The following is a 27220-nucleotide window of genomic DNA, read 5'->3' as shown; positions in this document are numbered from 1 at the left end:
GAGTCTCGCTGAACAGTTATCAGTCATTCAGAATTGCTCACCTTAATATAAAAAGTTCTGTACTTAAAAAATTCAGAAACAGCAACATTATACAATTGCAGAGTTCACTTATATTTCTTCTGGACACTTAAATTTGTCTTATGTGTTCCTATAACTAGTTCTTGGTTGCTTTCGTTTCGCTCTTGGTTTTTGTTGTTGTTGTTGTTGTTTTTCCTGTTTGGGCTATGTAAGTAGTTTCCCCTAATGTAATTTAAAGATTAATACATAAATTAAACTCACTTTCCTCTTGAAGATTTTCTTGTGGCTTTCTCATTACAGAAGACAGTTCCACACTCTGGAGCCATAGAATATTGTGAGTACACCGAAACTTTTGGACCAGCACTCTCCCTTACCACTTTCCCTTCTAACAGTACTGAGCCACTTCGCAGTTGCCCCAAAGCACCAGCGTTTTATTCCTCTCTGGAGTTGCACATACTCCTTTTTCCACTTGCAATGTTCTATCCTCCCTCTGCTTGGCTTACTCCCTTGTCGGCTTTGAAAACAGGAGTCTGTGTGTCCCCTTCACTGGGAAACTCATCTTCTGGGCTTCAAAAGGCTTAAACACTCCATCTGCTTCAACCCAGGATCTTACTCAGATACCATATATATTTCAAATGATGTTTCTGATTGATGTTGCCATACTGTAAATTATTATTTTTAAAAGATGTCCCCCTTTGAGTGAGTAGGATTTGTGTCTGACTAGATGCTACGTTTTTTTCATCTTTGTGTTCCCGTCCCCTCACACATTGCCTGCCCCATAACAATTGCTTAAGAAATGAGTTTAATGAAATGATGCATATTACTCTATCCCTGACAGAGAGTGATGTTTTACCTATAATCTAAAATATACTTGTCTACTGTTTAAAAATCATTGTTTATCCTTGAGAACGTAGCATCCTAACCATTCATCCCTATCCTACCTGACCCCTGCCCTCAGCCCCCGATCCCTTTTAACTTAAATAAGAAGCTGTTTTATTCTGGCAGTTTTTGCCAGAAGAAAAGTGAGTCTAACAGAAGTCAATCTAACAGAAATGAATTAATGCAGGCTGGATTTGCCTAGACATCAATAAACTCGAAAGGCTCCCTGTGGGCCACTTGTAGTGTCAATAAAGGTTCGTAATTACTTGCTCCTTGGAGCATTTTTATACCTGACCCCGTTCGCTGTGCTGCAAAGAGGAAACTCAAGATCTCAGAAGTTCTTAACTTCCTAAACTCTAGAGGAAGTATGGTAAACACTGGCGGGAACCTTGGGTTTTTAAGCAAAGATGCTGGCTGTTTTCGTTGCTATTTTAAGCTATCAGGCGACAAGCAACTCAGAATTCCCCTTCTTGCTTACGGCGGGTGGGAAGATTGGAATTGGACCTCATCATTTCTGAGCATGAAAAACCGCTGAAGCTACTGTTCAACCTGAAGAAACAAGGAATTCAACTGGAGAGAAACTGGCGACCCGAGAGCTGGGGACGGGCGCATATAGATGAGGGAAATCCTGTCTCCCAGACACTGTCTCATGCTAGAGGTGCCTCCCGACCTACCAGCCCACAGTAAAGACCGGAACCAAGGCGTAGTACTAGCAGAGTAGCAAGCATCTCTCCCAATGAAGGCAAGGACCGGAGGATGGTGGAGAGGTACTCAGAGTGAACAATCGAACACAGAACTCTTGAACAGTGTCCCTGCCACCCAATACAAGTACGAAAAACGGTGGGACGGAGGAGAGGTGACAATCAGAGGCTATATATATAATTGAGACTTTTGGAGACGACTTTGCTCTTCCTTCCTCCCCTCTCTTTTCTTTCCTTTCTTTCCTTCCTTCCTTCCTTGGTATCCAACTGTGTGTGGGTGTACTTGCGTTTAAAATGTCCATGGTACTTGCGTTTAAGAGGTCCATGGTAGCTGCTTTTTTTCAGAACCCTGTTTCTCCGCAATGAAGTTTAAGTGGGATTGGAGTTTCCTTGACTTCTGTGTGAGGAGTTTCCAAATGGCAATGAAAGGGAGGCGCATAAATATCCATAAAGTTCCTAATGACACCTCTATCATCACTTGTTTCCTGCAGAATCCTGAGCCAGGGTCGTCCACCACCCATGCAGAGTGGGCCGATCGGCTAACAGGTTCATGTGTGTATTTGTACTTTCCAGATTGAGTAATAAAAGTCTTCTTCCTTCCGCCGCCGTCCCCACCCCCGCACCCCGTTTCACTCCACCTTGGAGGGCGTGTTTTTGCGTGTGAGGGTGTGTGTTTAGCAAAAGCGATTGAAAGAAGGTACTCCTCTTGCAATCCACCCCTAGCTCTACCTGAAGCATTCCTCGGGCGGGACGCTTTTGTAATCTGTCCCCAGGCGAGGTGCTCTCTCACCTAGATGCGGATAGACTATCTTGGAGCTCCCAGGTCCAGAGAGCTGATGCTTTGATGTCCCAAGAGAGTGTGTGTGATTCTGCGTGTACGTGTGTGTGCATATATATGCATGCGTGTATGTATGTATATGTGTATGTGCGCGAGCTCGCAGGCGCGTAGCACTGTGAGCTTCCTCTCCCGGCACAGAGCAGGCAGAGCGGGGACGTTACTCTCCAGGCAGCCTCCGCCCCCTCAGCCCGGTGATTGGCTTTCCGCAGCGTTTATCTCCTAGCAAGAGGGAAGGGCCAGTGACGCCCCCGAACCCAGCTGCAGAAGCTGCCGCCACCTCCAATGCACAAGGTGTCTCATCTGAAAAGAAACCTGAGCCCCAGGGAGGCGGCGCGGAGCGACCCTGGCAGAGCTGGCGCGAACGGGGCGAGAGGTCGCTGGGCAGCGCTCGAGGACCAGAGGGAGCTCGGCCACAGAAGACCCCAGCGATCTGATCCTGGGATCCCGGCTCCAAGCTCTCCTCGCATTTTACAGATTTCACCCCCGCGACTATCTCCCCAAAACGGAACCTTTATATCAAGAGAAGGTGCGGGAGCTGGGCCAACCAGGACTTTCCCGGGCACCCAAGATGCGCTCCATTAGGAAGAGGTGGACGATCTGCACAATAAGTCTGCTCCTGATCTTTTATAAGACAAAAGAAATAGCAAGAACTGAGGAGCACCAGGAGACGCAACTCATCGGGTAAATGCAAAGCTTCATTTCAGGATATAACAAAAGTCAAGCCATAAATGAAATGTGAATATAGAGGGTAGAGTGATGGTTAGGATAGCGTGTGTGTTTGTTTGAGCTTGCGCGTGGTTAGTGTCATGAATTAAATAACAAAGGCTGTTGTTGAGATGTGCGTGCTTCTCTAAGCTGTTCCCAGTATGAGTTCAACTTGCTCTGTGTGGTTGTGGTGACAGTTGTGTTGGCCCTGGGTGCTCTCTCGCCAAAGGAGAAGTCACTGCAGAAGTGTCAACAAAGAACGTGTGCCCTTGTCCTTTTAATCCGTGGGCAGAACTCAAGAGAAATGTCTTTATTCACCAAACGGTTGCCTGTTTTCAATGTCCTATCACCTAAGGAGTTACTGGAGATAGATGGTTTCTCGAAGGGCTGAAGTTAAAGCTTAGAAAGCAGGAAATAGGTATACTCTGTTTCTCTACTTTTTTTCTCTATTTGACGTTGGATAGATTAATGTATTGTAATTTGAATTAGAAACTCCAGTACCACTAAGGATACTTCCTTATTTGTTCTTCTACGGGTAAAACGCATGGGCGTCATGGTTACAGTTTTAGAAAGAAACTGGGTACTGTAGCTTCACACAGACTATATTTCTGCTATTTTTTTTTAGTTTGTCTAGATGAGTTCAGACTCTCCCCCGCCCCACTAAGTTCTCTAAATATCACACTTCCTTCCAGCCGCTGGCCTCTGTGTCTTTGAAGTTTACCCAGGAGGTGGTGCAACTTTGTGTTGCTGACATAGCTTGGAAGCCTTTTTCTGAGGATGTGAACCTGATTGTCAACTCTATTCAAAGTCCTGTTTCGGAAATCCTCCCTGTTCCGGTTTGGAGGCGTCCTCTATCAGAAACTACACATCAGCAGAGATGCCTGCCCAGTTTATATTTTTCTCTGACATTGATTAAAACAAAGAAAACAGCCCTTGTGTGTGTGTGTGAGAGAGAGAGAGAGAGATGGGACTGCTAACACACACACATGCTCTTAAATAAACTTCCTGCACTCCATTTCTTAATATTCGTGCTCCCTAGGCAATAAGTATTTATTTAAGTGAGCAAGATGCAGGTTAATCCTTACAGAAGGACTTGCTATTCTGTAGAAAACCAGGATAACAGTACCACAGTCAAAGGGGACTGGAAGAGAATGAAAAAGCTAGCAAGGAATGGGCTGGAATGGTCGTTATGCATCAACAAATCTATACATGGTCTATTCTGAGGGGGTAAAAAAGACCGGTATGAGGTCGTTTACACAAGACTGGGTGGCTTGAAAATCCAATCTAGCTCGATTGTTAGAAAAGCAGGACTGTGGGCAGGGGCGTGGGCATCCCTTGCAGACCTGTGCTTGCCAGGCAGACAAAGGGGTCTTTAGAAAGGTGATGAATGGGCGCGTGGGGCTCCGATGAGAGGCAGAGGCTAGAGCTTGAGGGTCGAGGCTCTTTGTTCCCTCCAGGGCCGTGGGCTAGGAGGATAAGCCTGATTCCAGACAAAGCGGCCAAGGCTCACTAGGACTCTGAGGGTTCGGGCCCTTGGCTCGGAACCTGGAGAACAGGAGAGGGCGGAGCGAGTGAGGAGAGGGTCGCCAGATACTGCCAAGGTGTCCATCTCCGAGCCCCCCTAAACCGTGGCCAGGAAAAGGAGCGCGCCTCGAGTCCCTGCGGGGGAAGTGGAGCCGGGACACTCCACATTGCACGGGTGTCATTTCTCCTGTGGCCCTTTCCTGGACGTCGCCGGCTGGTGGGCGCAGCCCTAGGCGTTAAGGAAGAGGAGGCGGGCACGGGCGCGGCGATTAAGCTAGCCGGGCTGGGCTTTTGCCCGCATCCTTTTCAAGCTGAGGCAGTTTCCTCCCAGCTTGGCTGAGAAGGCATTGGGGCAGGCGCTTGAGTAAACCAAACAGGAAGAGAGGCGCGCACCGGGGCTATCCCCTGCTCCCAGGGCGCCGGCGGCGAGGGTGAAAGAATGAGTGAGAAGATAGGGGTAAGCCTTTATTGTAGGACTCAGGCTCCTTTCGTCCCTCCCCTCCTTCCCCCCACCCACCCAAAGTCACTTTCAAAGCTCAGTCGCACATGTACCCTAAAACCTAAAGTATAAAAAAAAAACAAAAAAGCTCAGTCGGCAACTGGCTCCTCCTTCTTAATTAAAACCCGCAATTACAGTGGGGCAAGGCAGAGGGCTGGCCGCGAACATCGCGCTTACACCCGTGCCCTGTAGCGTCCTGACTGCCTTGGCTCTTCCTGAGAGACCAAGACTGTGGATAGAGTTGGAGCTGCCAGGAACAATGCCAGGGCAGCTAGGCTCCCTGAGCACTTTCCTTTTTCTCCAGGATGAAAGGTTCAGTGGAAAAGCTTGTGACCCGAGCTCGTTATTTCGTTTCAACTCCCAAATAGCGCTTCTGGTGGAGGAGTTGACTCATAAAACCATCTGATCATCTCATTGACTCTCTTTCTACCCAAGCCTCGTGGAGAGGCCAGTTTTGAGTTTTGAGTAAACTAGAATGGAGGTTCGGCTCCAGATCCCGGTCCAGTATTCAAGTGAGGTAACCAAAGCAGTCTCTGGCCTTTGGGGGGCACTGCGAGCCTTGTGGCTTGGTAGCAGTTTCAAAGAAGGGCCTTCATAGTCCTTGAATCTTGCATCACCACCCCAGTTTCATATTTAGCTTTTCTGCTACCAATTTTGCAATACAAGGCAGTTCCTTTATCCCTTCGACCCTTCCCCCTACAACTGGAGGTCCCATCTATAGTTACTCTATTAGTATGCCACCATATTGAGCAGTCATACCACGCAGATGGAAAAATAGAGAACCAGCACAACGTTCTCACCAACCATCCATATTCTCATATCTCCAAAGGAATACCTGCGACATGTTTTTCTTTAAATATATAAGGAATTGTTCCAGCATAGGTCAAGTAATGATTATTGAATATCTAAAATTCATATTTCCTTCCATGAAAGCCTATTAGTTAATAAAGTTTAAGTCAAAGAGCAGTGAAGGCATTAAGTGGTGTGTTCTTGACTAACTTTACTTTCTTAGTAGACCTCACAGTTGGCTTATGACTTAACTAGCTCTTTGTGCACTTTTGGGTATAATTGGAAATGTGTTAATGTAAGGCTCCCACAGGTAAAATCTGTAAGCATCCTCATTGAATGAGATAATATATTTGAAAGTGTAACATAAACTTTAATGTTACATAAATATTTGTTTTGTTAGTCCTTAAATCTTGCTACACACTATTTTTCTGGTTGACTACAAATGAGACTAACTTACTTTTCTTATTATCCAAAGATCTCTTTTATAATTTGAGTATGTACTTTAGGTTGTATTACTAAATAATCAGCAATATTAGTTCTAAAACCTATGATAAAATTGAAAGTGGAAATAAATATTTTTACTTAGAGTATTACCATTGACAGCAAAGTTAGTCCCAGTTTGTTCTAGGATGAAACACAACCTCGTGAGTGCAGAAATCTAGAATTTGCACTTTACTTTACATTTCACATTTCACAATTCTACTAAAACTCATAAGCAATAAATTAAGGTAGAACCTATCATCTTTATTTTTAGTTGTTTGACACTTAGGTAATGAAAATACAAAATGGCCTGCTGTGTGTGTTCAGGCTTAGTTTCATGCAAGTTCTTTATTTAAATTTTTATATTAAAGAGGAAGTTTAACCTAGTTAAAAGGGAACAAATACATTCAAAAGCCAAGTCATGAAGAGCTTCAGTAGGGTGGAATACGGGGCTTTTGAGACCTAATGCCATGAAGTGAAATTAATCATATGTCTTACGTACTGCAAAACTAATAGAGTAAATTGTGGTGAAGCCTGGAAATATTTGTAGACACTAAGTTACCTAAAAAATGATTAATTCCTGACACTGGTATCACATAGATGACCATCTTAGTGAATTTTTCTTTGCTCCATATAAGCAGGGATCCTTTGTATTATATTGTTTTTTGTGGAGTGATTTCGTTGATGTGTTTTGCTATTTTCCTTTTAAAAGTACATATTGAATCTTCTTATAGATGATCCTATGCAATAAATGTTTTCAGTGCAGCTGTTCAAAAGTCATGTCTGATCTGGAACGAGAGATAAGTAGGGGGGTGGCAACATCCTTCAGGCTTCGCATTCATGAGAAGGAAGAGCCTTTTCTGAGACAGAATGCTACCAAGGTCATGAGTGAAACATCCCATGGGACCCATTTAACTTTATACAGAGAAATTTACTCTAGAGCTTCAGATTGTACTAAGTTTGACCTTCTCCCCACACTGACTATAAAAAGTGTGACTAGTTGTAGATATTTTCATTCAAAATTCTTTCCAGTGATAAAAGTCTGAAATTTGGCTTATCACCAGCTCAATGAAAGCAATTCAAACAGCAGAGTAAAATGTCAGCATTTTATTCATAGAACACTGATTTAAACTTTTTAAATCTTGGATATTCTGAAAAGGCTTGGAACAACTGAAAACATCATATCAAACATTCTGCCATGTAAAAATATATCTGTATTTCCATGTCAATGAAGCAATCATCTATAGATTATTTAATTAATTATTTAGTTTTTAGAGACAGGGACTTGTGATGTTACCCAGGCTGGTCTCTAACTCCTAGGATCAAGTAATCCCCCCACCTCAGCCTCCTGAGTAGACACTGCCAACCATACCCAGCTCTTCCACACATTTTAAAGAGTGCAAGCCCATGCATATTTTTATTTCTCCTATGAAAGTTTATTGGTGGTGAAAATAATTATTATAATGATATCAATCTGTGGTTAGAAAAAGATGACACTGATACATCAATTAATAAGGTGATGATTAGAAATATCCCTTATCCCCAGAAATAGTGATAGTTTGCACCTGAAACCATGTAGTCATATCTCCCAAAGTGTGAACATTAGCTTCTGTATATAGCCACATTTTTATTCATAAGTAGTTATTATCATTAGAAATATAATATAAAAATTGACTCTTGGGCCGGTGGTCAGTAAACACCCCGTGTTTTCTGGCATCCTAAATTCTCCCTGTAAAGCAATCATTATTTGCCATGCATAGGCATGCAAATGTATCATTTTCATCAGTCGGATAGTTTAAGATATTAATTTTTGTAGAATTCTGAATTTCACAGGGAGTAGCAGCCTATGATGCTTTGAGCTGCTTCAAATTTAAACTAACATGTTTAAAAAAGAATGCAAGCCAAAATACCAAACTATAAGGCTTCAATTACAGAATTCATCCAGTAGCTGTTACACAGGCAATGTTTCCATTGATACTAGGAGAGGATTGCCTGCATAAAAAAAACACAGATTTAGACTTTGTTATGGAGCAAATAGTCATGTTATTTTTTAACTATATTTTTGACATTCTAAGAAGTAAAAGGTGATGTAAAGAAATAAATACAAATATTCAGAGGGCTATGGTTACTATTGGTATACCATAAGAAGTAGCTTTTTGATTTTCTGAGTCTATGTTTACATTTATAAAGTACAAGAAAATGGTCTATTGAATAATGAATTTATTCAGCTATAAATGTTCTAATGGCATGCATGCTATTATAGGTATCTGCCGGCATCATCACTCCCACCAGCACCTCAGCTAGTACCATGCCACATGATATGCTAGCTTGACGCTATTGGTTGCAGGGAGGTAGTTTTTTTAATGTAAGAGAAAATACTAGTAATAATGACTACTTAATGAGTTTTCTCTCTACTATAATCTCTGTCTCTCCACCAACTGTCAGGGAAGTGACTCATTGTTGAGATGTTTTGAAATCAATGCAATTTTTGAAAAATTACTTTTACATGCAGAGCCTTACTTGATCCTCACAAAGCCATTGTATATTACATAAAGTTACTGTAATTTTCAAAGTAAGGTAAGACCACTGTGGCTTAGAAAGAGAATAGAGTCTAGGAACTCAAGCAAGTCATAGAATCACAAACATACCCAGATCACCTGATATTCCAAGTTATTCTTGCTTCAAAACAGAAGCCCCTTCTATTATGCATATATGCCTTCTGTAAAAATCAAATTACAATCTTAGGAATCACAATTATACAGATGGAGGAGCACTGACAAAACATTCTGTCTCTGTTGTCTAAACAGAGCTAGTGAGTGACTAGTAGGAAACAGAGCTTATTTGTTTTATCTTATTTTAGTTGCCAAACAATAATTGTATATATTTACGGGATACAATGTGAAGTTTCTACACAAGTATACACTTTGTAATGATAAGATCAGGCTAATTAGCATATCCATCACCTCAAAAACGTCATTTCTTTGTAGTGTGAACACTTAAAATCTCTTGGAGCTACTTAAAAATATACAATACAATATTATTAACTATAGTCACTGTGTTGTGCAACAGAACTTACTCCTCCCGTCTAAATGTGAAATTTTGTACCTATTGACCAATTTCTCCCCATTCCCTATTCACTCCTTCTTCCCAATATTCTGTTCTCTACTTCTATGATTTCCACTGTTTTAGAATCAATATATAAGTGAGATTATAAGGTATTTGTCTCTGTGTTTTAGACTTACTCACTTACCTTAAGGTCCTCTAGGTTCATTCATGTGAGCACAAATGGCAGGATTTTGTTCTTTTTAAGGGCTGAATAGAACTCCATTGGTATATATACCACATTTTCTTTATCTATTCTTCTGTTAATGGACAGTTATATTATTTCTATATCTTGGCTATTGTGAATAATGGTGCAATGAACTTGGGACTGTAAGCATCTCTTTGATACACTGATTTTAATTCCTTTGGGTATATGCCCAGAGGAGAGATTGCTGAATTATGTAATTCTGTCTTTATATTTGGTGATTTTTCTCTTTAAGTATCATAGAGATCTTTTTTTTTCAGAAATTGTTTAATTTCAAAAATATTACATGTAGATTCTTGTCCTGATAGTCATATTCACTTAATCCTCATAATACCTTTCATCATGCTTGCATATTTCCTTCTAACTTGTAGGTGAAAAAGTATCTAGGCCGGGCGCGGTGGCTCACGCTTGTAATCCCAGCACTTTGGGAGGCCGAGGCGGGCGGATCACGAGGTCAGGAGATCGAGACCACGGTGAAACCCCGTCTCTACTAAAAAATACAAAAAATTAGCCGGGCGCGGTGGCGGGCGCCTGTAGTCCCAGCTACTCGGAGGCTGAGGCAGGAGAATGGCGTGAACCCGGGAGGCGGAGCTTGCAGTGAGCCGAGATTGCGCCACTGCACTCCAGCCCGGGCGACAGAGCGAGACTCTGTCTCAAAAAAAAAAAAGTATCTAAAATTCATCACCAGTAATTAATTCAAATTATGTACTGCGCTGTATACACAAAATGTTTCTTACTTTCACAAAGCTGACAATTTTGTTTTGTTTCAGAGATGGTGAATTGTCTTTGAGTCGGTCACTTGTCAATAGCTCTGATAAAATCATTCGAAAGGCTGGCTCTTCAATCTTCCAGCACAATGTAGAAGGTTGGAAAATCAATTCCTCTTTGGTCCTAGAGATAAGGTGAGTGTCTTTACTAAGGCGTAATAAATTTCACATCATGTTCTCAAATACGTTGGGCTTGGCAAACTTATATTCAACACTTGATTTATGGTTTAAGTATGAATACTTAAATAAAAGAATGAGCCAGTTCTACTTAATGTTGCTCACTGAAGAATATGAAACCATAAAACTGAAATCATTATATAGTCAGAGATTTAAGGATGAATAAGTGAGTTTTGAATATAGTGTCTTTATACTAATGGAATAAAATATTCAGCAGAGTACTAATATTTAACATACTTCACTCAATTACTCAGGATGGACATATATTTTAAGAATTATCTTTAACTTCCCTATTGAGTCTTCATTCTGCTTTTGGGTTTTCTCAACTAGCTGAAAATTAGAGCCTATTACACTCCTATTGTGCTGATGATTATAAATAAATTAGTCTTACCCTGTGAATGAGTATTTCTGTGTGGGCTCATGTTTTAAAAATTGGATAAAAATCAGAAAATAAGCTTTCTAGATTACTGACTTCTTTGTAAGACTAGTCATTTTAGCTGAAACCCACTCTTGAAATCATACTCCATGCCTACGTTTATCCAGTATGTAATTTTCTTCTGATATAAACCTGTTACTAATAAGAAAGGTAGGGTCATACCTTCTTAATTATGGAGGAAACAGGAAGATTGTTTTTTCTTTATAGTTACATTGCATTACTGTATTGGTTGGTACATTTGAATTAGAGCATTTCAGTAAACGAGAACTCACTAAAAGTGTGAAAGAATACATTCATTATATAATAAAATAATCCAAAAGTCAATGAATAGTTAACATTAACACACAGATTTTATAGGTTTAGCTTAGTGACTAAGATATAAGAGGCTGATCAATTTTCTTGAGTTTCTACCTACTCACTTCTTGGATTATACCTACCTTTAATGTAGATTATAAGCAATTTGGAGGAAGAGTCTATTACAGTCATCTTTAGAGCATGCATAGAAATTTCACACAATGTTTTGGAGAAAAGATAATTACAGCATGTTGAAATTTACTGGAAAGAATGTCTGGAAATTTTAAAAATATGGGCATCAGGGCGATGTAAGAATAGTATTACTACTTTGGTTTAAAGGTTTGAAATTGACCGGAAAGGGAAACAGGAATCAAATCATGGCAATGTCAAGTGGTGTATGTTTGTTTGCTTTTAGTTTGGTGGGAGCTTTCTATATTCATGTGCCTCCTACAAGAATGAATAGATGAGTAGAGTCTGATGACAGAGCTCATAAATCAATGACTTCTGGGTGGAATATGGCCAGCAAGCAAAATTTATTTCAACTGGATAAAGAAAAAAGAAACCTTAAAGCCAATATTAAAAACCAGGAGGTTTTTAAATAAAAGTACAAATTTCCATGAACTCTTGAGAAATTGAAAGAGTTGACAACTCTGAATCTGTACTTTTCCTAAAATTTTGCTGGTTAAAGCTGACCTTAGTCATGGTCTCTCAAGTTTGACATATTCATACCTGGAGCTCACATCTTTCATGATACCTGTCAAGTGCATTCTTCTCTGTCTCATATCCCCATCCTTATATTTGAATTTAGAAATCCTGTGAGAGATGAGATAATTATGAGGAAAAAGTAACAAGATGTGAGATGATGTGGGGTTATAAACACAGATATACTTTGGTTTAGAATGGAGTGAAGATTCATATTTCTTGAAGGTATATTGGAAAGAGAGAGAGATAGGTGATTAAATAGCAAAAATCTGATCTGTAAGCAGAAAAATAACTTTCAAATTGGATGGCTTAGCAAGAAAGGAGCCAATTAAGGCTGTAGAGATCTGGTAAAGAAACCTGACGGAAGAAAGTAAAATAAAATATTGTAATAGTTTAACTAGTATATCTAGCCATGCTAAATAATGTATCAGATAGCAAAAAATCTAATAAGTAAATTAAATAAGCAATTGATGCTAGTTCAAGTATTATATCTGCTCATGCCTTTCCTAATAGCTATATAAAAATCAAATACTATAAATATGCATGAGGCTATATACATTTTGCTATTAATAACATATTCAGGTGAAGGGTAGTAAACCTAAGTTGACCCAAAAGATTTATATTACAATTTTACAAATCAATGAGCATTGCATTCATGTATTTGAGGGTGATCTATTTTCAATTATAATAGCTGATAGTATGAATGAAATGTTAGTACTATTTTTGTATGGTTCTCCTTAACAGATTAAAGAAATAAACAATAAAACAATGAACAAATGTTGAATAATACATACAAAGTTGTCACTTCCTTGAAAGGAAAGGATAATTTGTAAAACCATTATTGTACAATGTGCAAAGAGTTCATAAAAATTAGAATTGGCTATAGCAGAAATGACTAGTGAGTATTAATCAGTTTGATACCTGTAATAAAAAATTTAGAATATGAAAATATCTGACTGTTGGCTTAGCTTTTGCAAATATTTTTAAAAGACATATTGGAAACTATGGATCATTTATTATTGTTATTGTTTTCTTTCTTCCTCACTTTTCTGGCATTTAAGAATTTTCATATCACTTTGGGTCAATGATTGGGTGCGGGTAAATTTTTTAAGTGTTTTCAAAATTCTACTTTTATATTTTTGTTTATTTTTATTTTTATTTATTTTGTATTTTACTTTAAGTTCCAGGATGTGTGCAGAGCACGCAGGTTTGTTACACAGGTACATATGTGCCATGGTGGTTTGCTGCACCTATCAACCCATCATCTAGGTTTTAAGCCCTGCATGCATAAAGTATTTGTCCTAATGCTCTCCCTCCCCTTGTCCATCACCTCCCAACAGGCCCAGGTGTGTGATGGTCCCCTCCCTGTGTCCATGTGTTCTCATTGTTCAACTCTCACTTATGAGTGAGAACATTAAGACATTATTTCCAACCTTTTTTTATCTTACTGATTCAACTATGACTATAAATCTTTCAATTTAAAAATCTTATTAAACTTATCATGTTCTTATTATATTCCTAATAATTGTCCACATAATAAAATGTGAAAACAGTTCCTGAGATAATTTTTTTTTACATTTGTGGATATGATTTTCAACCCTATTACTAATACCTTTGTTCCCATATGCCTTATATTATTTTCATAAGCACACCAAGAATCGGTTCATATGTATTCATCAAACATCTGTACTTCTATGCAGTTGTCTATGAGAGATGGTTCCATGTGTTACTTCATTGTACTTTGAGGATTCAAAATATATGGAGTTCATGCATTCTACAGCTAACTTTGCACTCAAAATAATTATCTTGGTTTTAAGCCTTGATGTTGATAAAAGTTTGTTCTTTATTATTATAAGCTAAGAAATAACACATTTAAGATGCATTAGATGTTGTGAATAAATCTGTGAACATTGTACTGAGAGATTATGTAGTTATGTCCAATACTTGCAACTTGACTTTTTTTCCATATTTGGATTATTTATTTTCTTTTGTTCTTGTTGTTTTTTATATGTTGACTAGAAATCCCGAAAAGTGCAAACATCAATTATAGAGGTATAGAAATGTACAAATGTACACATCAGGATAGCTTTATCACATCATAATTAGAAAAAATATTTCAGCTCTTAATGTCATGATATATCAATAATCTCAAACGCATAAAACCTGAAGGTTAACTAAACATAATTGCAAATTTATATATGCTTAACTGACAAGAAAAATTTCCTATTGCATACATAGATTTACTTTACAAAAACTTCTACATGCAATGTTTATACTATCTTCCACTTGTTTTGATCAATAAGTAACCGGTAGAGCTAATCTTGGGTCACAAAGCTTATTAGTGGTGGTGTCAAGATTCAAACCAGACCTCCTGACTGAGGAACCAGGACCTTATAATTTTTTTGTTAAGAATATATTTTAGTACCCAAATGTATATTATTAAAATTTATCATTATGGAATAAATGATTCTCTTTGCTCTAAAATAACAAAAGACATTTTTCATTCAACATTACCAAATTATGGACCAAATATCAAATGGCACTCTAGGGTGTAAATTAAACTAAGAATGCTCTTCATCAAGTATTGTGGGACAATTTTGCGTTTTCATTTGTTGTGTTTAAGATTTTTTTTTTGATACTAAGATGTCTTTCCCATAACTACTAGGACTTAGAAATCCTGAACAAGGTACAGTTAAAAGTTTTATTCTTTCAGAGCTTTAAGGCAAGTTGCCTTGCAAAAATAATCTTTTGAAACAAACAAATAAAAAAAAATGTGTGTTCTCTGTTTTTTTGTAGGCATAATGAAACACTTGGCATTTTTTAGTTTTACTTTTTATTTTCTTTTAGTGAACTGTGTCAGTACTAACTTAATTTACAGTGATTTTTTTTTTGTAGTCAGTGTCTAAAGTTTGCAAAAACTGATTCCTGACATATGTTATCATAGCCTAATTTGCTTCTCAACTTGTGATACATTCCACCTATAAGATTCGTCACACAGTATTTTCTGATGGAGTTAACAATGTCATTTAAATTTTAGTTGCAACTGTGTGCTTATTATTGCCAAGAAACCTACAGAGAAGAGTGGCACTTGGTGATAGCTTAGCTATATTTAACATTTCACAAGTGAAAACTTGTTACTAAACAATGTTTAGTAAATTAATTTTCTGGCATTCTGCAGTTGCCATTTCGAGTGATAGGTGACGTTGAAAGGGAAGTTCTAGTTGAAAATTCAGTTAAAAGTTTCTGTGTAGAACTCTACTTGTTGTCAGTTCAACAGTCCAAACTAAACCTTTCAGCTTAAGGCTGATATTGCCTAACAAAAAATAGTTTTTATGACTAAGATATTTAGTTTCACTGAAAATGAAACAGACTTTCAGATTCCTTCAGTTATCTTTAAGTTAAAATAGTTGCTCAATGTGTTTGCTTATCTAATGAGGTTTCAAAAGTTGAATTATGATCACAAAATGACAGTTAAAGACCTGTGAAGGGTCTTTTTTTGTTTGTTTGTTCTTTTGAGTCATGCACATAAAACACAACCCCTTGCTTTGAATATCGGGTAGTAACTTGACCACGTACTAGGAAAACTTGTACTGGTAAAGCATGCATATTAAGCATTAGCTTTTGTTGATTTATGTTTCTCTAGATAGAGCGCAGATATTAAAGCCAATTTTCTTTCTACCTCTCTCGTTTCTGAAATAATTTTGTTTGACCTGCTGTTAAACAAAAATTTCTATCAATTGTCTTCTTAGCAAAAGCATGTATGTTCTCCTTGGTGACATGGTGTTGTTTCAGTTCATTGTAAGTACAGGAGTTTTCTATGCTTCCAGTGACATTTAGCTAATTATATTTGAATTTTTTTCATATTTATAGTCTGAACAACAACCAGACTTAGCAAATTCACAAAGCTTTTGATTTGCCATTACATCTACAATCTAAAAACTGTTTGCACTAGGAGATAAAAAATTAACGCTTTCTTACTGTTTCCAAAAATTATTAAGCACTTAGGTCATAATATTATTCACTCATAGTAATTACTTTCAGTCTTTCTTGGATCCTATAAAAGGAATCTTAACTCAGATAATTTTCCATACGTAGAAGACCTAAAACAGAAACTAAAAGTTTGGTTCAGGAATAAGAAAAAACAAACAAACAAACCCAGAGTCACTCAAGTTTACCTCTTTTTCTTTTTACTTTGTAAAATAGCGAATTCTGAGTTTTGCCTAAGCTTTTTGTGTTTTTATATTTTGATTAATCTGTATGAGTTGGTAGTCTTTTCTGTTTTGAAATCACTTTTACTATTTTTACTGCTTCAGTTGAAAAAAATACTGCTGAGCCTGTAACAACATTGGAAAAACACGTAATTACAATCTGCATTTAGTAATTATTTATCTTATTAAGCCTTAGTTTCTCCTAAGAGTTAGACAATATGATGTCTTTTAAAACTGTACTTAACTCTTATAGTTCCCTTTTTAAATCATTTTCCTTAACAGTAAATAAAATAAAGAGGTTTAATTATAATCAGGAACTTAAAAGACATGTTTTACATTATTTTTGCAACTAACTGTCTATAACACAGCAAAGGTGCTGTTATTGGAAAGTCCCTTTTGACGTTAGTTGACTAGCGTGTAAGTGTTAACTTTTTTGACCAAATAAAATAGATTTTCCCTTTTGGATTTCCATTACAGAGTCTTTTTTCAAATCAGGACCACTAATCTACTCACTGCAAGCTTGTAAACATGCCACTTCTTGGGAGTGTACATCTTCAAATAGATCTACAGCAACCCATTTAAATTATATTCAAAGAAAAACGATAACACCATCTAGCTTGATGATTTAACCACATCCGTCTAGTCTCTATTTTAGAGCCAGCCTTGTCGTTGTCACAGGAAATGAGAAATTTCTGTTGAAGTAGAGGTGTCAGATATTAATTATTCACCAGACAAATAGGTGGTACTCAATATATACAAAAATTTCTGTATATTGACACTTTTGGTGCTAGTTGTTAACTTTTGTGAAAAATCATTAAGTGCTTGACATAAACACTTTTCCAGTTTCTATAATGCATAGGCCCTCGGGTTGCTTATTTAAAATATAATTGTCTTCTTATATAACCTGGACTTTGTTAAGATAAACTGTTATGGTGTGTCAGTGGTATTTCTATCAATTTTTGTGATTTCATTTGTAGAGTATATAGGCTTTCCTGTACAAATTCTACTGTTTTTCAACCTGATATTCAGAATATTTGGGGAAAAAGATCATGACATTATTTTTTCAACTAGCTGGTGGACATATTTCTTGTTTATAAAATCAGAGCAGAGTTTTTCAATCACTTGGTTTTCTAATTAGAACAAATATTAAACTGGAAAATATTTAGAGCAAATCAAAGTAAAGACAACAAAAGAAAAGATATGAGTTACTTTCCTCCCTTCTTTGCTAATCATGCTTATGCCTTCTGAGTTAGAGAATTACTCTTTTGATGGAGTCAAGGGATAAGGTTATATTCTGCTCTCAGTAATAAAATGTATCAATTGTGATGAACTTAAAAAATAAAAGCACTAGAGGAAAAATGTTTCCATCATATCTTAAATGTTATAATAATGACATTGTTTTTATTACTTGGAAAATACAAGCTTGCACTAAGAGCACTTTAGTAAATAATATCCAATTTCCAAACTAGGTGTAGCGTTTTCTCAAATTGCTTTTTGCTGGTATTATGTTGTATATCCCCTATTATGTTGGATACCCCTAGAATCAAACAATTCCAGACTTTTGTAGGCCAGGTTCATAGTTTGAGTCAAACACAACCCCCTCCTTTGAATATCAGGTAATAACTTGACCACATACTAGGAAAACTTGTACTGGTATGGCATGCATATTAAGCATTAGATTTTGTTGATTCATATTTCTCTAGAGCTCATATATTAAAGCCATATATATACATATGTATTTTTTTTTTCCTTAAAACCTACTAGGGTCCTGGACTCTTCCCTTCTTGTTAGTTCCAGTTGTAAATAACCTTATCCAGTGATTTCTTCTGCTCACTGTTCTTAAGCCTTCGAACTCTCCTCTAATTACTCTGACCTATCCTTTCCTCCTCTCAATTTAATGGCAGCTACCCTTAAGTCATTTTAATCTATGGATTTATATGGGAAGGCAATATCCCTGCCGAGATGGCTCCAATTTATAGTGGTATCTCTTGCTGATTGGGGTTCCCGGAAGATTTAAAAGGTCCCAATCAATAGACTCTCACACAGTTTAGATTACAGGCACTGCTAGATATGTATTCCCTTTCATCTCAGCATGCAAGTTAGTTGGCTATTTTGTGCCTGACTTCACCTCTTCTAGTGCCTTGCTAAAAGGAGAAACTAACATAAACCAACATACAGACACATTTTAAACAATTATTCAAGAACAACATATTTATTAGATGTATGGCACAACTTCCAAATTATTGAAGACAGCAATTATATCAGGTGCTTTTCTATATCATGCCAAGGATCATCAGTTTTCCAGCCAGCTATATATGTATATATAAAATAATCATTTTCCATCATCTACCTACTTAGCATATGCATATATTTATGTTCACGTAGCCTTTCAATCTGCTATCAATTTATATATTAGGTATGGGCTAGGCTAAGTATCGACCAAAAAAGTAACCTCAAAATTTAGTGGCCAAACAAGTAGGAAATTTCTTTATTTCTGACTTAAACTCACATGATCCACTTACATCCTATTTAATTAAAAAAACTAACTTGCATGACCCAACTGAGCTCTACTTGGGTTTTGAGACTTGCAGATATTCTAGCTGAGCATCCATGTGCCCAAGTAAAACTTAGAAGGTTCAAATATTAGAAGGAAGAAGAGAAGAAAGGAAACTAAGGAACAATCAGCTACCTCTGCCACACACAGTCCAATGTTCTATCTATTCATTTTGTCTTTGATGTATCCATCTTACTTCCAGGACTCTTGATCTTAGAGAAAAAGTTGCATATACATCTATTGCTATAGTTTTAATTCTTCTTTAGATAATTATAATATACATATCATATGTATAAATGTATGCAAGTTTGAGAAGTTCATTCCTTTTAATAGCATTAACTATGATACAATCAAAAACAATCTCAAATTATTTCTCTCCACCTTAACTAGATGATATTAAACAACATTTATGACTATCAAAATAGGCTGAAGCTAACAGAATAACTATTCAAAGTCAAGTCATGGCCACTGTGTTTTACTTAATAAACCAATTTTTCTATATATTTTGATAATTGGAGTGCTTTTTATAATCTACAAATAGATGTATATACTATATCTATGTATACAGTCATTAAGAATCTGTGCAAATGATTTTTAAAATTTTATTTCTTATAGAATTGACTTAATTCATTGGTTTAATCGCCACCTAAGATTCATAGCTTACCAATTTGGTAATCTAAGATTAATAGTTTGCCAATTTGTATTTTGTCTTATGTTACTTTGTAAATGACACCATCAGTTCTTGGATATGCTGACGGTAATGTAAAACTTTGCTTGTATTTCAAATACAGGAAGAACATACTTCGTTTCTTAGATGCAGAACGAGATGTCTCAGTGGTCAAGAGCAGTTTTAAGCCTGGTGATGTCATACACTATGTGCTTGACAGGCGCCGGACACTAAATATTTCTCATGATCTACATAGCCTCCTACCTGAAGTTTCACCAATGAAGAATCGCAGGTTTAAAACCTGTGCAGTTGTTGGAAATTCTGGCATTCTGCTAGACAGTGAATGTGGAAAGGAGATTGACAGTCACAATTTTGTAATAAGGTGAGTTTTCTTCTGTTTTTTGAGATCGTAAGTTTTTCAAAGATATTTTACTTGGGGATGGAAAACTGTTAGAAAATTTTAAAGTATTACTAAAAGCTCAAACAAATATTTGTCTATGATATCCTTTTCTGTGTAACATTTAAATTACATTTACCCTGGAATAGAATATTATAATTATTGCATAGTTGAAAGAAAAATTGATCTCGTCATAGCAACAAGATTCACACAGCTTTTTTTGGTGAGAGGGGAGGCAAATGGCAATTTTATTAAATTTAATATGCCACACAAACTTTTTTCTTAGTATCTCTTCTTCATACTCATTAGTTTTGTATGATTTTATTTGTTGTATAACGATTATGAATATTACTATGGAATGATGTAATAGATTTATGTTAATGTTACTTTTTATTAATAATTATCTAGGAGATAGTAAGAACATAATTTAGCAAGTTTATATTTGATATCCTGAGCCATATTTCTTTAATTTCTCTTTATATGTGGTATTTCTGTATGTTAGTATATTTGAGTTTTATGTTTTTTTAACATAATTAAGTATGCATGTTTGTTTTTCATTAACGGTTAAAAGACATTTGATGAATTGTGTGTTTGATTAACCTATTAACTGAAAAAAACTCAACAGTAGAAATGGAATTATAATCACATCATAAATATAAACAGTTTTTGATGATCAATTTTTATATCTGTACAGTTTTTTTGGATTGTTTTAGTTCCTTAGAAAAATTAGCTAAATGAGTGAAACATGGATATTGAAATATGAAATAGTACAATATAAAGATGGATAGAAAAGTATGCTGAATTGGCATGTTGAAAAACACAGTCTCTTGAAGATATGCTGGAATACATTATTTTTGAATATTTTGAATATTTTTTGAATATTTTGAATATTTTTTGAATATTTTTGAAATAAAATCTTAAAATCATAAATAGGCAACTACTGTTTAAAAAAAAAGTCATGAAAAATCACACTCAAGCATTATCAAGTGGAGAAAATTCATAATAGCAAATAAAACTGCAAACATTTTACCTTATTATCTTTCCTCTTCTCTCTTGGGTGAAGGGTCAGAGATTAATGTGAAATCAATTTAGCTTTTTAAAACTTGAACTGTTAAACTAATTAGACTATAAGAGAAACCTTGTGAACAAGTAGGTACGAACAAAGACAATTGTATTGAAAGAGGATGTAAAAAATTTGATGAGGGAATGGCAACGGAAGTGGAAATCAGGAGCTTCAAATGTTGACGTCTATGCAAAGTATAGCTGTGAAAAAATGTAATGCCTCTAGAATTTCTGATGTGACTAAATCATAAGGCAGGCAAAATAAAGAAGTAACGATGTCAAGGCATAATCAAAATTGTTGCAATGTAAGGATTTCAACAATCGCAATAGGGAATTTTAAAAGGTGATAATACGGGAGGAAAATAGAGTCTAAATGACTTCTTATTTCTGCGTCCCTCTAAACTTTGGCACTGGGGGCCAAGTTGTTAGATTTAGCCCCACCTGTGAGTCTGAAATGAAGACTGCTTTTACATGTGGGTAATGAGAGATGCCTGATGGCAGTAGTCCTCAGAGTTTGTATCATTTCCTTATTGCCTCCTGATCCGGCTTTGTTACTCCAGTCTCTACTGACTGCGATTTTGCATTATTTCAATTCCTAAACTACTGAGTTCTTATCTCACATGGAATTGTGTATCCAATAAGTAGGTTCCTACACTCTTTCTCTGTCTTAAGAGTGGCTGGTGGCCAACCTTGCTTTATACTACCACCTCTCATTTTCACTTTTCCTGCCTTCAATTTCTAGAAGTTATACAGCCTGCATATGTCTCACTTCCCTGCAATTGGCTATGTCAAGGCAATACATTTCCAGATTTCTGGGATGTAGTCAAACTGTGAATAAAATTCTGATCCCAAAAAATCTTTCTGTCCATCTCTGTTATTCTAAAATTGAAGACTGTTTTCTCTTTCACTGGCCAAGCAGCAACTGGCCACTTGATAGTATTGCCTTCACAGCTCTACTATGGACTACTGGGCATTTAGACCACTAGTAAGCTACTCCAGTGCTACTCCAGCAAAATGCCTAGAGGTTGATATTGTACATATACTTTCTCTTCCTTTTATGTTTTAGGCACCTAATTTCATGCCTGTTTTTTAGATTTAAAATCCTAAAATCTGCCGTATATTAATGCACTCCAATTTCAATTTGGAATATTCTTTGATCATTCCTATAGTAACCCAACTCCAGTGATTTTCAGTAAACTGGTTTAACTGTTTTTACTCCATATTTTGTGGCTCCTAGATTCTTTATCTACCTTATTGCTAACTATCAGATGGATTTGAATGTCTATTCTTAGTTTCTTGTCCACTATTGTCAATCAACAGATCTAATTTTTTAGCAGAATAGCCTTAGCACTTCCTTATGTGGTGTATTAGTCCATTTTCATGCTGCTGATAAGGGCATACCTGAGACTGGGAAGAAAAAGAGGTTTAATTGGACTTACAGTTCCACATGGCTGGGAGGTTTCAGAATCATGGTGAGAGTTGAAAAGCACTTCTTACATGGCAGCAGCTAGAGAAAATGAGGGAGATGCAAAAGCAGAAACCCCTGATAAAACCATCAGATCTCGTAAGACTTATTCACTACCACGAGAATAGTATAGGGGAAACTGCCCCCCATGATTCAAACTATCTCCCACTGGTCCCTCCCACAACACATGGGAATTATAAGAGTACAATTTGAGATGAGATTTAGGTGAGGACACAGCCAAACCATATCATTCCACCCTGGCCCCTCCAAATATCATGTCCTCACATTTCAAAACCAGTCATGCCTTCCCAGCAGTCCCCCAAAGTCTTGACTCATTTCAGAATTAACCCAAAAGTCCACAGTCCAAAGTTCCGTCTGAGACAAGGCAAGTCCCGTCCACCTATGAGTCTGTAAAATCAAAAGCAAGCTAGTTACTTCTTAGATACAATGGGAGTACAGTTATTGGGTAAATACAGCCGTTCTAAATGGGGGAAATTGGCCAAAACAAAAAGGTTACAGGGCCTGTGTTAATCTAAAATCCAGTGAGGCAGTCAAATTTTAAAGCTCCAAAATGATCTCCTTTGATGCCAGGTCTCACGTGTAGGTCACGCTGATGCAAGAGGTGGGTTCCCATGGTCTTGGGCAGCTCCACCTCTGTGGCTTTGCGGGATACAGTCTCCCATCCAGTTTCTTTCACGCGCTAGCATTGAGTGCGGCTTTTCCAGGCAAACGGTGCAAGCTGTCTGTGGATCTACCATTCTGGGGTCTGAAGGATGGTGGCCCTCTTCTCACAGCTCCGCTAGGCGGTTCCCTAGTAGGAATTGTGGAGTGGGGTGGGGGGCTGCAACCTCACATTTCCCTTCCACACTGCCCTTGCAGAGGTTATCTGTGAGCACCCCGCCCCTGCAGCAAACTTCTGCCCAGGCATCCAGGCATTTCCATACATCTTCAGAAGTCTAGGCAGAGGTTCCCAAACCCCACTTCTTGAGTTCTGTGCACTCACAGGCTCAACACCAAATGGGAGCTGCAAAGGCTTGGGGCTTACACCCTCTGAAGCCGCAGCCTGAGTTCTACATTGGCCCCTTTCAGCCATGGCTGGAGCAGCTGGGATGCAGTGCACCAAGTCCCTAGGCTGCACACAGGGATCCTGGGCCCAGCCCGTGAAACCATTTTCTGCTAGGTCTCCAGGTCTGTGATGGCAGGGGCTGCCATAAAGACCTCTGACATGCCTTGGAGACATTTTCCCCATTGTCTTAGGGATTAACATTCGGCTCCTTGTTACTTATGAAAAATTCTGCAGCCAGCTTGAATTTCTCCCCAGAAAATAGGTTTTTATTTTCTATCACATTGTCAGGCTGCAAATTTTCCAAAGTTTTATTTTATTCAATTTCCCTTCTAAAACTGAGTGCCTTTAACAGCACCCAAGTCACCTCTTGAATGCTTTACTGCTTAGAAATTTCTTCTGCCAGATACCCTAAATCATCTTTCTCAAATTCAAAGTTCTGCCAATCTCTAGGGCAGGGGCAAAATGCCACCAGTCTTTTTGCTAAAACATAGAAAGAGTCACCTTTGCTCCAGTTCCCAACAAGTTCCTCATCTCCATCTGAGACCACCTCAGCCTGGACCTTATTATCCATATTGCTATCAGGCTTTTGGTCAATGCCGTTCAACAAGTCTCTAGAAGTTCCAAACTTTCCCACATTTTCCTGTCTTGTTCTGAGCCCTCCAAACTGTTCCAACCTCTGCCTGTTACACAGTTCCAAAGTCGCTTTCACATTTTTGAGTATCTTTTCAGCAACACCCCGCTCTACTGGTACTAATTTACTGTATTAGTTTGTATTCAGCTGCTGATAAAGACATGCCCGAGACTGGGGAGAGAAAGAGGTTTAAATGGACTTACAATTCCACATGGCTGGAGAGGCCTCAGAATTATGGTGGGAGGCAAAAGGCCCTTCTTACACGGTGGTGGCAAGAGAAACTGGGGAAGATGCAAAAGCGGAAATCCTAGATAAAACCATCAGATCTCATGAGACTTATTCACTACCATGAGAACACTATGGGTGAAACCACCCCCATGATTCAAATTATCTACCACCAGGGCCCTCCAGCAATATGTGGGAATTATGAGAATACAATTCAAGATGAAATTTGGGTGGGGACCCAGCTAAACTATATCAAGTGAGAACCTCATTGAGTCAACAGTTGTATTTTGACCTTATACTTTTTCTGTGTGCAATGTGTGCTTTACTTTCTTTTAGATTTCATGAGTATTCTATAATATATATATATACATATATATATACATCCAAACTTTAAAAGATAAAATTCCTTGCCTAGGTAACTAGTAATATTAAGTAGTGTGAAAAAAATACTTTTAAAGCTTTGAGAATAATGTTGACATAGTTAACAAACTAGAATTTTCTCTTATTGGTAGTTTCCAGGTGCTTTCTCTTCTCAGAGAACGGATGACCTCAGATGAACTAAAATGAGAGTTATTATATAAGAATATATGCCACACAAAATACTAACTTTCTCAATTCAAAGTAGACTTATCTCTATACTTTGTAATACAAGAGTTCTTTGACAATTCAAACAGTTATAAACTTAAAAACAAGATAGGCTTGCTGGAGTTTTAATTTATATTTTTGACTTTAGAACATCACCGTGGATTTTTCAAATACATTTCTGTAAATCTACAACCTACTTCAGTCTACCTCCCACTGTTGGTGAATTTCCTACATGAGTCTTACCTGCATACAAAATCAGAAATTTTAGGGTGGAGAAAGAATCTGCATCTTTGAAAAGCATATATATGGGGAGTTGACACTTAATTCACTATAATGTAGAAATTTAGTGGATGTAGATATATGTGTTTTATGTATATCTAACTCAGACAACTATGTCTTAGAGTGTCAGATTCATATACACACCCACAGGCACATACAAATATTTAATTATTTTGTGGTAAATACGAATGAGAAAAATTGAAATTGCCATAAAAGTGCCTTGACCCCTTTTTCTTCTTAGCATTATATCACCAATTAATCAGCAAATTCTATAGATATTACCTTCAAAAAATATCAAGAGTCAAATGATTTCTCATGACGTCCACTGCTGTCACCCTGGTAAAAGCCAACATCATCTCTTGATTAGAACTCTACAATAGTTCCTTAACTGATGTGCTGGGTTGCATTCTTGCTCCCTGTTCCCAAAGCCAAAGTCTCTCTTCATCATAAAGCAGCTTCTTACTGCACTCTATAAAATACTAGTATCTTGCCAGTAACAATAAATGAGGTAATCTGAAGCTTCAGGGACAGACGATGTGCCTGCCAGTCATTTTCCCTGAAACCCTCTTACCCACATACCTATGGGTGGTTTTACCCCTTATTTGGGGGAAAGGATGAGGGTCTGTGCTTGTACAGAATATCTTCTGCAAGTCTTCTCTGACTGTAACATCAGAAACACACCCTACCACTGTCAGCATCTGTCACTATCTCTTTACCTTTCCATTTATGTATTTATTTTTGCATTGTATGTTTATTTCTTTATTGTTTATCTTTACAACTAGAATATGCAAGACAAGCTTTGCCTGCATTTATCCCTTTTTTAATCTCAGACCCTAGTAAAGAGTCTGACATATTTATATATTCTATAAATATTTGCTAGAGGTAAGCAAGAAGGCATGTAGTAAGAAAGAAAAGAAGAAAGGGAGAGAAAGAGGAAGGAAGTAAAGGAGAGAGGGAGGGAGAGGAGGGAGAAAAGTGTTCTATCATGGTCTTCCATCATCCATCTCACCTTGCATGAATGATAATCCCTTATACAAACTTCAGTATTACCATAATAATGTACTTGGTTGTCTGGGATGAGTGGCTGTCACATCATCTCCTCCAAAACTACAGCTCATCCAGTCATCATCTCCTCTAAAACCTTAGGTGACCAAGTTTCAGAGCAGGATGTAAATTCTTCCTACAGTAAATGCAGAAGCTATCTTACTCTGTCTTCCATGGAGAAATATATATTTGGCATCCGTTGTTTGCCTTTTAGCCCACCATCTCACCAAGCAAAACATGAGGATCTCTGCTTTGCATGCCTCTTCATTTTCTCATATTAACATATTTTTAAACTTACAGTATATAGTCTATAATTCCAAATTTATAGAATGTATCTTATGAAACAATTTGCATGAAGTTGAATTTACATAAACTCAGTGTCTTACAACCTAGAGAAATGTTGTAGGGTAGAGGCTACTTTCCATGTGCACATCTAAAATCTTTTGGTAACTAGATTTTTTTTCTAAACTATCATCATCTCTATTATATTATTCCTTTAAAGACACAACATCTCTATTATTTCTTTAGAGATAAAACATTCCTTTATATTTAAAGATGATAATAAAATTAAAAGCAAATATATTGGGCTCTATAAATTCAAATTTTTATGAGCTTAACGTTCAAGAAAAATTTCTAAACCTTTCTCTATAAATTTGCAATGTAGAAATGAGTTGAATAGCCACAGAATTTACCGATTTGTGCTTGAAAATTTGTAAATGGCAGAATACACTTAGGACTAGGAGTTTAGGAGTCTCTTAATATTTTAGCAGCTATGATTATTTAAAAAGATTACTTAATAGGAACTAAATAGTGACCAATTCAAGTTCATAATTGTATTCTGGACTTACCAAGAAGTATAGAAAGGTAAAGATAAGCATCTTAATGAAGGCACAAAAATTATAACCATGATCATTTTTGATT

General features: G+C 37.1%; 1 protein-coding gene across 1 annotated transcript in view; it reads left to right on the top strand.

Annotated features, from left to right (window-relative positions):
- The first annotated feature begins 2651 nt into the window (after positions 1-2651).
- The window catches only part of ST8SIA4 (ST8 alpha-N-acetyl-neuraminide alpha-2,8-sialyltransferase 4), a 99122-nt gene continuing 74553 nt past the window's right edge, over positions 2652-27220 (top strand). The window contains 4 exon segments of the mRNA XM_063612831.1: positions 2652-2832; positions 2834-3117; positions 10511-10642; positions 19670-19927. Of these exon segments, the coding sequence (XP_063468901.1) occupies positions 2719-2832; positions 2834-3117; positions 10511-10642; positions 19670-19927 (788 nt within the window). The 5' untranslated portion in view covers positions 2652-2718.

The sequence above is a fragment of the Symphalangus syndactylus genome, chromosome 11, assembly GCF_028878055.3.
Source record: "Symphalangus syndactylus isolate Jambi chromosome 11, NHGRI_mSymSyn1-v2.1_pri, whole genome shotgun sequence".
NCBI lineage: Eukaryota > Metazoa > Chordata > Mammalia > Primates > Hylobatidae > Symphalangus > Symphalangus syndactylus.
This window is presented reverse-complemented; position numbering and strand designations above follow the sequence as displayed.